The sequence below is a fragment of the Podarcis melisellensis genome (assembly GCF_964234715.1).
Source record: "Podarcis melisellensis genome assembly, chromosome: 6".
NCBI classification, from domain to species: domain Eukaryota; kingdom Metazoa; phylum Chordata; class Lepidosauria; order Squamata; family Lacertidae; genus Podarcis; species Podarcis melisellensis.
The window spans coordinates 48,413,329-48,423,962 of NC_138538.1; the positions used below are offsets into that span (position 1 = coordinate 48,413,329).

General features: G+C 46.4%; 1 protein-coding gene across 3 annotated transcripts; it reads right to left on the reverse strand.

Annotated features, from left to right (window-relative positions):
* Window positions 1–1,575: 1,575 nt before the first annotated feature.
* Window positions 1,576–10,604, reverse strand: LOC309372531 (zona pellucida-binding protein 2-like). Of its 3 annotated transcripts, XM_081916165.1 has the most exons (10): window positions 10,410–10,604; window positions 9,063–9,143; window positions 8,440–8,553; window positions 7,391–7,528; window positions 6,482–6,694; window positions 5,923–6,023; window positions 5,327–5,501; window positions 4,304–4,474; window positions 3,223–3,301; window positions 1,576–2,111 (listed from the first exon to the last, which is right to left on the reverse strand). In XM_081916165.1, the coding sequence occupies exons 1-10, from the start codon at window positions 10,516–10,518 to the stop codon at window positions 1,604–1,606; spliced, it is 1,689 nt and encodes a 562-aa protein (XP_081772291.1). In that variant the 5' UTR covers window positions 10,519–10,604; the 3' UTR covers window positions 1,576–1,603. The 3 variants fall into 3 exon arrangements, with proteins under 3 accessions (XP_081772291.1, XP_081772292.1, XP_081772293.1); XM_081916166.1 differs by lacking the exon at window positions 7,391–7,528; XM_081916167.1 differs by lacking the exon at window positions 3,223–3,301.
* Window positions 10,605–10,634: the final 30 nt, after the last annotated feature.

Sequence of the window (10,634 nt, forward strand, 5' to 3'; positions counted from 1 at the left end):
GTGACTTTTCTCATTTGTAAGCACCAATGGGGCTGTGTTGGGTAATGCCCTAACTGCCTGGAGTGTGCGCACCATTAATGCCAAGTACCATTCAGTCGAGTAGCATTTCAGATTGCTTGATGCATTCACCTGAAGATGTGCTCATGTCACTTGATGAGGAGTACAGTATCTCTCCATCTTGAGGTTTGGCATTTTCTCTTGATTTGCTTTGCCAGTGCCTGAAATTGATTACCTCAGCTAAACCCACATATGTCGCAGTACATAATGTGCAAGGTTTTGAACTCCTTTGATCTGAGATTATGTTTTATATCAACCAATATAAAATGGAACTGCTTTGTTTATGCTGAACAAATACAAAAACATAGGGATGAGCCCAGAGAGCATACCCAGATCATAGTGAAAACTACTAACAGGGGAGCTAGAATGATAACAGGTATTTGCTAAGGAATACAAGTGGGGAGGAGTTACCTAGAGTTGGGGTTATGAGGCTCTGGGAAATCAGGGCCCTCACAAAACATTGGAAAAACAGCAGCAATTTTCAGGCTTTGCTTTTGTTTTGTATTTTGCATTGCAACAGATTTCTTCTGTGTGTGACCTACAGAAAATGAATTGACTTGACATCTGCTTAATCAGATTGCATTAAGTAGATGTATTTGACTTTAAGCCAATTTACCCATTCCACGGGAGCTGTAAATATCTGAAAACTTGTGGGCACTCTGAGATGTTCTTATAAGAGGTAGAAACCCCACCACACAGTTGAACAGTTGTAAAAGTTAGAACCATGGCTGCTCTCCCTATAGCCAGGCAATCCCCAATCCTAAATCTGTTATTTAACTACAGGAGGGAATGACAAGGGAAAGGCTCTAGAATATTTCAGAGAGTGCTCTTCCACATATGAGCTCCCTCACTTATTAAGATGATCAGGAAAGCTCCCCTGCCCCCCGTGTATCCTATGCTCAACAGGACTGCCGTGGAATGGAGCAGGGCCTTCTCAGTAGTGGCCCTGAGGCTTTTGAATTGTCTCCAAATTCACCTCCATAAATAATAAAGGAGCCGTGTATCTGTTCAGGCCTTTGGTAGCTAGGAGGAGAGGAGTTTGAGTCTGCTGTTTTTGACATTTCAGTCAAAATGAACTGGTTTGGTTTTTCAACTTCCATTCGTAAAGGTCAGCCCACAGTGCTGCCACCACATATTGACATCTTCTCGGTTGGGTAATAGCCAGAAGCACAAAACAATCACTGCAGCATTTGCTGCTTCATTTGTGGTGCTGTTAGGTTAGAGCCTTCAGCCGCTTCACTGCAGTTGCTTGCCCAGTCTGAGCATAACCCTCCGTGCCCTCAGAAATTAAAGATTAGCTCAGTTTCCTTTCAGGCCGCTCACTTCCAACACTGGTTTTGTTAGGGGACTGAGGTACAGTGTGTTATGGCTAGTGATGAAGAAGTTTTCAGTTTTCCCATGATCTTCTAGATGCAGAACCCAATCAAGAAAATAGGAGGCCTTGTAGGGCCCAGACCTTGAGCAAGGGAACGAGTGATTAGTATTATCAGCAACCTTTAAGAACATGTGAAGCAGGTCTGTTTGTTGGACATGAATTTACTGGGAGTCATGTACTTTCAAAATCTGAGATAGGCGAGGATGATGGGAACACAACATTTTCAATAACAGGCTGCTCTTCTAGCTCAAAAAGGGGTGGCAAAGCAGCCCCACCTGGCTCTTCCTCTGGATTGGGAGGAGTTAGAAACATGACACCTTCTTGGTCAGGATTCTCAAAAGTGAGAGAAGGCAACAGGGGAGAGGCATCTTTTTCAGCATTCTCCAAAGTGGGAGAAGGCAAGAGGGGAGAGTCGTCTTTTTCAGCATTCTCCAAAGTGGAAGAAGGCAAGAGGGGAGAATCCTCTTTTTCAGCATTCTCCAAAGTGGAAGAAGGCAAGAAGGGAGAGTCATCTTTTTCAGCATTCTCCAAAGTGATAGAAGGCAACAGGGGAGAGTCATCTTTTGGGGAGTCCGGAACAGCAAGGACTGTGACTTCTTTTTCCTGCTTGGTCTCGCCATCGCCTTTAGGAAAAGAATCCTGTTTCTTCTTCCTTCTACGACGGAAGTACCAGCAGCAGCTGCACAGAGACAGGGAATCTTTATTACCGTAAGGCATGTGGATCTTAGTAGGCACCCCTCCCATGCAGCTCTGGTTGCCCAGAACCCCACGAGCAAAATACAGGGAGGGACACATATAAGGAATATGGAAGCCAGATGCATAGGAAAGTGGTAACATCCCCCTTGCCCAAGAACTCTGTTGGGTTAGGGCAGGGGTAGGCAACCTAAGGCCCATGGGCCGGATGCAGCCCAATCGCCTTCTCATGGACGGTCTGGGAATCAGCGTGTTTTTACATGAGTAGAATGTGTCCTTTTATTTTAAATGCATATCTGGGTTATTAGTGGGGCCTGCCTGGTGTTTTTATATGAGTGGAATGTGTGCTTTTATTTAAAATGCATCTCTGGGTTATTTGTGGGGCATAGAAATTCATTCATTATTATTTTTTTCAAAATATAGTCCGACCAACCACGTGGTCTGAGGGACGGTGGACCGGCCCATGGCTGAAAAAGGTTGCTGACCCCTGGGTTAGGGTATGCTGGTTGGGGTATCTTGGCCAGGATCAGGTGGTGGTTACTGAAAAGTGATAATAATCAAATTGTAGAAGGCATGTGTGGAAACTATGCAAGGGGGCTGTATTCAGAGGAAGGGCAAAGGTGGAATGAAAGCAATACCTGTTTGGTGCACTCTAGTCCCAGAAGCCAGGAATGATGATAATAATAATAATAATAATAATAATAATAATAATAATAATAATAATAATAATAATAATTTATTATTTATACCCCGCCCATCTAGCTGGGTTTCCCCAGCCACTCTGGGCGGCTTCCAACAAAACACTAAAATACAATAACCTATTAAATATTAAAAGCTTCCCTAAACAGGGCTTCAGATGTCTTCTAAAAGTTTGGTATTTGCACTGCACTGGTGGTGCAGATATATGATCCCGTAGTGGAGGCATTCCCTGGGCACCCCACCCCCAATTATCTGTGATAACTTGTTGCACAGCCACTGTCATTTCTCAGGATCTCTTGGGACCCTGCCCTCACTTAATGACCAGCCACACATCTCTTTGGCCCACCAAATTTTACAGAAGTGGGCTTAGACAGGAAAGAAGAAAACCCAGAACTCACAGCACAATGATACAGAGGCAAGTAAGCAGCAGGACGAGAAAGATCACCAACAGAGCAGGAAACCCATGTGTTGGAGGGACTGTGTGGAAAGAGACACAGATCACTCAAGAGTGCCAGTTCTCCTCAGCACCCAGAGCCAAGCTGCCTATCCAGCAGTAGCACCTGCCTCTATTAAGTTAAACAGGAGGTGAGCTTAAGTATCACAGTGGAAAGAAAGGCCAAAGGGAAATAGGCAGCCAGTGTAAACAAACACTGTTTGGACCAAATTCACACATGCACAGAACTGTTCCCTCACTAGATGCTCATATATATGGTTGCAGTCTAGGAGATCTGTTTCTTAGGTACCTAAGAACACAAGAAAAGCCTTACTAGATCAGGCCAAAGGACCACCTCCTGCAGCATCTTGTTCTCACTGAGGTCTGCAGGAAGCCTGCAAGCAGGACATGAGTGCAACAGTACTCAGCTGTAATTCTGAGTAACTGGTATTCAGAGGCATACTGCCGCCAATAGTGGAGGTGGAACATAGCCATCTGAAGTTAAATCTGTCTTTGGATTTAACATAAAGGTTTGAGGGAGCATTAAGTATACAGAGCATCACCTTAGGGAAGAGGGATAATTAACACGATCACAGGAGGTGAAATTTAACTCTCCTGTTGTGAGTCTTGTGGTAAGAATTTACTTCTACATCACTCTGTCTGTTACCCAGGTGAGGGGCCACCTTTTAAATAAAACACAGAACCAAGGAAACTAATTCAAGTCCAGCATCCCTCCTCTGGAGCTAGCATTTCCAGTGGGAAGAAATTCCCCATTGCAGCAAATCTTCCCAACTTCAGAGGAGGGATTTTTCTCAGGACTGTGGCAAGGAAAGAGTTAAAATCCCCTCCCCCATCACCCCCTACAATCATGATACTTATCAGCCCCAGCCACACAGTTGATGCTATGTGCATTTTTTTAAAAGCTTGAACATATTTTATGTTGTGTCTAGCTTGACTCTCAGTATGCTAAGTCCAAGAACCAGTGCTGGAAAATCCAGAGAGGTCTCTCAGGAAGCCCTTCCTCATGTCACCCACCTGATACATACCTTCTGGGCTCATGCATTCCGCAGCTGTTCTGGCAGCAGGATGCAAGGTTGACCCGTTGTGGTAGCACTGAATGCACACAGTTGCCCCATAGCGCAGGCTGTATGATCCGTTTGGGCAAGGAACACAATTTCCAGCTGCAGCCACACTATATGTTCCAGGAGGGCACGCGGCTGTCAAGCAAAATGGCAGATAAAGGCATGGAGGGGGGAGCGAAAGGAGCAGAGCCTGAAATATAGACAGCACACAGGTTTCACTCCTCCATCAGCTAAGCTGGGGCTTAGGGAGAGGGGTTTCAAAGCTGGCCGCATATCGTGTGAGCCCTACCCAAGGGGCATTGTTTTTCAATTGTGTTCCTCAAAGGAGTTGTGGAGATGGTGTTTCTTCCTGGAGTCAAGGGAGTCATGCTTAGCGCAATGTGCTAAACAGGTGGACAAAATAGCTCTGACTGGATGGAATTGCAGATCGGATCCAAGGGCTGTGTACACACCATGCATTTAAAGCATGTGACTTCCCCAAAAATATATTGGGAACTGTAGTTTGTTAAGGGTGTTGAGAAATATAGCTCCATAAGGGGTGAAAACTAAAGTGTACACAGCCCACGGGCACCTGGCAGAGCTACAGTGAAACCCTAGAGCAGTGTTTCCCAACCTTGGGTCTCCAGCTGTTTTTGAACTACAACTCCCATCATCCCTGACCACTGGTCTTGCTACCTAGGGATGATGGGAGTTGTAGTCCAAAAACAGCTAGAGACCCAAGGTTGGGAAACACTGCTCTAGAGGAAGGGACTGTAGAGAGAAGAGCGCCATTACAAACCCAGTGCTCTCCAGATGTTTTGGGGCTGGTGGGAGTTGTGTTCCAAAACATCTGGAAGGCACTGGATTTGCAAAGGCTGGGGTGACAGCTAAGAACAAATGTGGTGAGAGGCTTCCCAGTGGCGTGAACAAACACTGCTGCCTATGGGACCAGAGGCAGCGTCTGGGGAGGGATGAGGCAGCAGCTCATGGATCACCTGCTCCACTCACTACAGCAGTCGGGACAGCGTGCCTGTAGCTCCGGGGTCTGTCCATAACCTTCCAGGCATGTTCCACCCTCCAGGAAGTTGACAAAGGTGTTGACAAAGGAGGTGCGGGAGGTGGGCGCCTCTCCCAAGGGGAAACGCTTGTTGTTCTCCATGAATATGGTTATTGCTTCCTCAGCCTGTAGGGAGATGCATAGGGTGGTTCAAGAGTGAGGGAAGGAAGACTGGGAGGTCTGCTTTTTGTTATTGATCTTTTTTTCTGAAAAAGGAAGGAAAACAGGAGTGCAGGGAAAACAGAGAAGGATAAGAATCTGGTGACAGGGTCATCACAAGAGTGAGTGAACAAAATGTGGGAATTCCATAGTAAATGCCTAGAATGCAAGCACCCATACTTTCTTCAGAATATGCATAACCATCAGGTTCTTGCTTTTATTGCTTCAAAGTAAATAGCCCCAGCCATTCCATGTGCAGCAAAGCACATTAGCCTTGTTCCAGAAGATAAAAGACGTGGTTGCCCTTTGCAGCTCAACAACATATGTAGGTATAAAACCCCAGCAAACTTATTTCCTGGTAGGGGAGAGATGAGGTTTGGTGACGTACCTGCTGCAGATTGCTCAAGACAGCTCCATTATAACAATCAAATTCCAGTGCATCAGCCTTGGGGGAGCAGAACTTATCCCAGCCCTTCCCAAAAGGAGATACTAGAAAACAATGACAAATATGTTACGGTCCCTTTGCCAATAGGCTCGCTCTTCCATCAGTGTACACAGAGTCCAAACCCTCATTCCAGGATATGGCAAAATAGATCCACTATATGATGCTTGCATGAATGCAGTTAATTATGTTAATTCAACTTAGTGCAACCCTCCAGATCATGATACATATCCATTGCCACCCTTGCTGCTTAAGAAATGTTCCTCCAGGCAATCCAAGGGAATGTACCTTTACCCAAAATCTGTCTGTTCTCAGCAATGACACACACTGAGGCTACACTTACTTCTGGTGTTTTCAGTAGGCAGTCCTAGCTGGTGAAATCCTGCCTTTCTGCACGAGCCTCTCCTGCTCCAAACTTCACTTCCTCCCCAAACTGTGACTGAACCCAGCCATCCTGACTTCCTCTGCCATCCTCTAGAAACACCCTGAATTTCTTGGCTCTGACCTTCAAGCTCTACCTGGAAGTTGAACTCATCCAAGGGTTTCTCCATGGTGGGGAAGCAGCTGATGGCGCCAAGCAGAAGTTCACAGTGGAGGTGGTGCACCACCTCGCTCAGATGCTCTCGCAGGGTCTTCAGGAACCCGTGCGTCAATTCCTCATCGCAAGAGTTGCACTGAAAAAGCAGTAGGACGTGCAGCTCTGCACGTATGTGGTAGCCTGGGGAAAGAGGCAGAGGAAGGGGGATCTGGAAGGCAGCTTCTCCTGCAAAAACAGGAGCTCAAAAGACGGCAAAAGTCACATCTTCCACATCATGTCCACTATGAAGAAGTTCAAGAGGACGGAAAGAAATTGTAAACACACGGGTGGTGCTGTGGGTTAAACCACAGAGCCTAGGACTTGCCAATCAGAAGGTCGGCAGTTCGAATTCCTGCAACGGGATGAGGTCCTATTGCTCGGTCCCTGCTCCTGCCAACCTAGCAGTTCGAAAGCACATCAAGTGCAAGTAGATAAATAGGTACCGCTCCGGCGGGAAGGTAAATGGCGTATCCGTGTGCTGCTCTGGTTCGCCAGAAGCGGCTTAGTCATGCTGGCCACATGACCCAGAAGCTGTATGCTGGCTCCCTTGGCCAATAAAGCGAGATGAGCGCCGCAACCCCAGAGTCGGCCACAACTGGACCTAATGGTCAGGGGTCCCTTTACCTAAGAAAGACAGTGGATCCTCAGGAGAACAAAGAGAAACCACCTATGTTTGGCCACAGCGTCTGGCCACAGGCCAAAATTTCTCCCACATTTCTCCCAAGATATGTCCCCCCCCCAACTATCTTCCTCCTGGTTCCAGCCAATCACCCATCTAGTCAAATAGTTCAGTCCCCTTTGTTTCACTATCCTTCAAGACATCTGGAATCCACTCACCCACCACTGTGTGATAGAAAGTTTTAGTATGGAGCTGGCCATCCGTGGTGTAGGAAACTGTGCAGGTATACAGTCCACTGTCATCAGTATGAAAATCATGCAGTGTCAGGGAAGCATCACCACTGAGGGGATGGGTTCCTGAAAGTAGAGGGCAGAATCAGCCTAAGAAGAACAATGTTCTGTTACAACCAGCTTAGGCACCAATACTGAGGTCAAGAGAAACCCCCTGTCTTTTAATACTTCTATAGCTTCATGTGGCTCTCGGCTCATTGGTACATGGATGCATCGAGAGAGTCTAATTATTTTCTGCTGCCCATGAATGCCCATACAAAATACCTTTCTTGAAACCCAACATTCTACACCGTATTTTCTTATTATAGGAACCATGCACTGGGTAGCTTAGATTGGCAGGTACAGTTAGTCAATATTTTGTGACATGCTGATACTATTTTACAACCAAGTTTTGGGTTTGGAAAAGCAAGTTGTCTCACAGCTTGCTTCAGTCATAACTTTTAAGTAACAGGAACCTTAAAAAGCTGAGCTCTGGGTCAATTTCACTTCCAGTAGTTCTGATGTTTTTGCCAATATGCCTGTTGTGAAGAATAATCTGTTGAACTCTCCAGACTTTAATTTGGGCAGGCAGTTTCAGGTCAACTTGGTTTCACATCTGGGAAGCTTAACAGATGCATCAATGTGTTTGCGAGTTAGCTTTCCATGCATCTTCAGGCCTCACCCCAAGCAGTGATTGAACTGGTATAAGAGGCAAAGATGGGCTCCTTAATGAAATCCACAGGGCCCAATCCCCACTCACTCCAATTTTAGCCACATAATGGCCTCTCTGTAGCAGTCGTTAGGAGGAGGAGTGACATAGTTTAAATCAGTCTGAGGTGCAAAAAAATCTCTGTTGATGATCATTCTAGAAAAAACATTGGCAGCCCTGGAACACCAACAGGTGCCTTTTCCCAAGTAACCCATCCTCTTCTTTCCCTCACACATCTGTCCCTAACATCTACTGAGAGATCCCAGAGTCCCAAGCAATAAGGCCTAACCTTCATTTTCCAAGCTCCAGTTGTAGGTGGGATTCATACCAATAACAACATCCATCTCTGAAGACTTGCAGGGGATAGTCATTTCCTTGGCACCAATGTGGACAAAGATGGTGTCTGAAAAAATAGGCAGATATAGTGGTTTGCACGTCTGACTAGAACCAGGAAGACCCACGTTCAAATCCTCCCTTGACCATGAAGCTCCCTAGATGACCCTGAGCCAGCCACTACCTCTCAGCCTAATCTACCTCATAGGGTTGCCGTGAAGATAAAATGGAAGGTAGGAGAGCTGTGTACTCTGTCTTGGGCTTTTTACTAAATTTAGTAAATAATGAATAAATCAGAAGAATCAATTTGGCATTGGAGATAGGGAAATGGGAAAACAAGGTTCTTGGTTGGGCTTTGTGTTAATGGGCTCAAATCATCTAATGATCATCTATTGCTTGGCTAGCTCAGGTGGCCAGAGTGACATGCCAAGGCCATGGATTCAAGGCACAGATCAGATGGCCACTGAAAATGGATGAAACAAGGCCACAGTGGATCGAGCTGATCAGATGATGTCCCCATTTATTGCTTGTTTATGTGCAGTGTCAGCTAAACGGAACTGATCTTTATTACATTCTCACCCATCTCTCCAGCTGTCTTTCTAACACGTGCCAGTCCTGCAGGAGTTCCATTGTCAGACAAGTCAAGGTGAAGTCCACAGCCTGAAAAGGAGCAAAGACTTCAGCATGATGCCTCCTTTGGAAAGTATCATTACAGACTTATCTGCTTTATCTGTGTGTTCATAAAGCGGTAGTTCCCAGCTTCACAGTACGTTGTGCGGTCTGAAACCCACCCTAGAGCTCCCGTATTTTGACCAGGGAGAGTCGGAAGTTAAATTGGGATATACTGGCAAATCCCCGGATGACACAGAGAATTTCCACAACAGCAAGTAAAACTGATATATACAGCAGACGCTCGGGTTGCAAACGTGATCCGTGCAGAAGGCGTGTTTGCAACTCGCAGCGCAGTGTCTGCGCACGCATGGGTTGCAATCTGGCAATTCTGTGCATGCACAAAGCGTGATTTAGTGCTTCTGCACATGCGCAAGCGCTGAACCCAGAAGTAACCCGTTCCTGTACTTCCGGGTTCGGCGCGGTGCGCAACCCGAAAACATGCAACCTGAAGCGTCTGTAACCCGAGGTATGACTGTATCTGCCATTGCTGACTTTGTAGAAATCACTTATCTCACAGCCTCATGGTTCCTCACCTGGAAAGCAGGCAGCAATCTTAACACCATACCCAAGAGGAAGCCCTAGTAAATTCAACAGGACTTTCTTCTGAGTACACATAGGATTGTATTATGGCTGCCCCTGACCAGTTTTAGAGTTCTGTGTTAAAATCCCTAAACTGCAGTAACTTAGATGTTGAATTATTATTTATTTATTTATTTATTTATTTATGTACCGTAGTTCTTGCTACATTACATTTTCATTTGTGTATGTAGTTTATTCCAGTGTATGGTTTGTAGGGTGGAACAGATAATTCTGCTTGCTGAACCACCCTTTTCCATGGAGTGCCAATCCTGTTCCCACCGCCACCTTTGTACAATGTGGCTCTGTACTGTCCACCCACCCCGGCCAGGATCTTGCTCCTGACACCATTTGGTAGACCTCAGGATGTGATAGCAATATACAAAGTTGGTTTCAGAAGTCTCAAATTGAACTTCACTCCAGCTCTCTAGCTCCATGCAAGGAGCCATTTCGGTCCAGAATATTGTGTTTTTGAGCTTCCTGCGAGGCGATTCCATCCGTTTTTGTGGGCAGATTCGAATGTTAATTGAATTAATAAACTCGTATAACAGGCAGGCGTTTAGGAGACCGTGCCCTTGGCTCTTTTCACAGGCGACTGCAGCTCTGATGTGCTACCACCACATCCTCGAGGAGACACCCGGCTGCAGCCGAGCCCCTCAATAGCACCCTTCTCCGTACCGGGCCCATCGCACAGCAATAGGACTAGGATCCCCAAAGCGACGCCGGCCGACCAGCAAGACATGTAGCCAGACTTAAGGGCGATCTGTCCCATTCTAGAGCCCCCCATGAGAACGGAGGGGTCTCCGGAATCCCTGCAAGAGCCATGCGGTTGCTACGCAACCTAGAGCTCCTTCATGACGTCGAGGCATTCTAGAAACCCATCTCCGCCACCGTCCCAGCGGA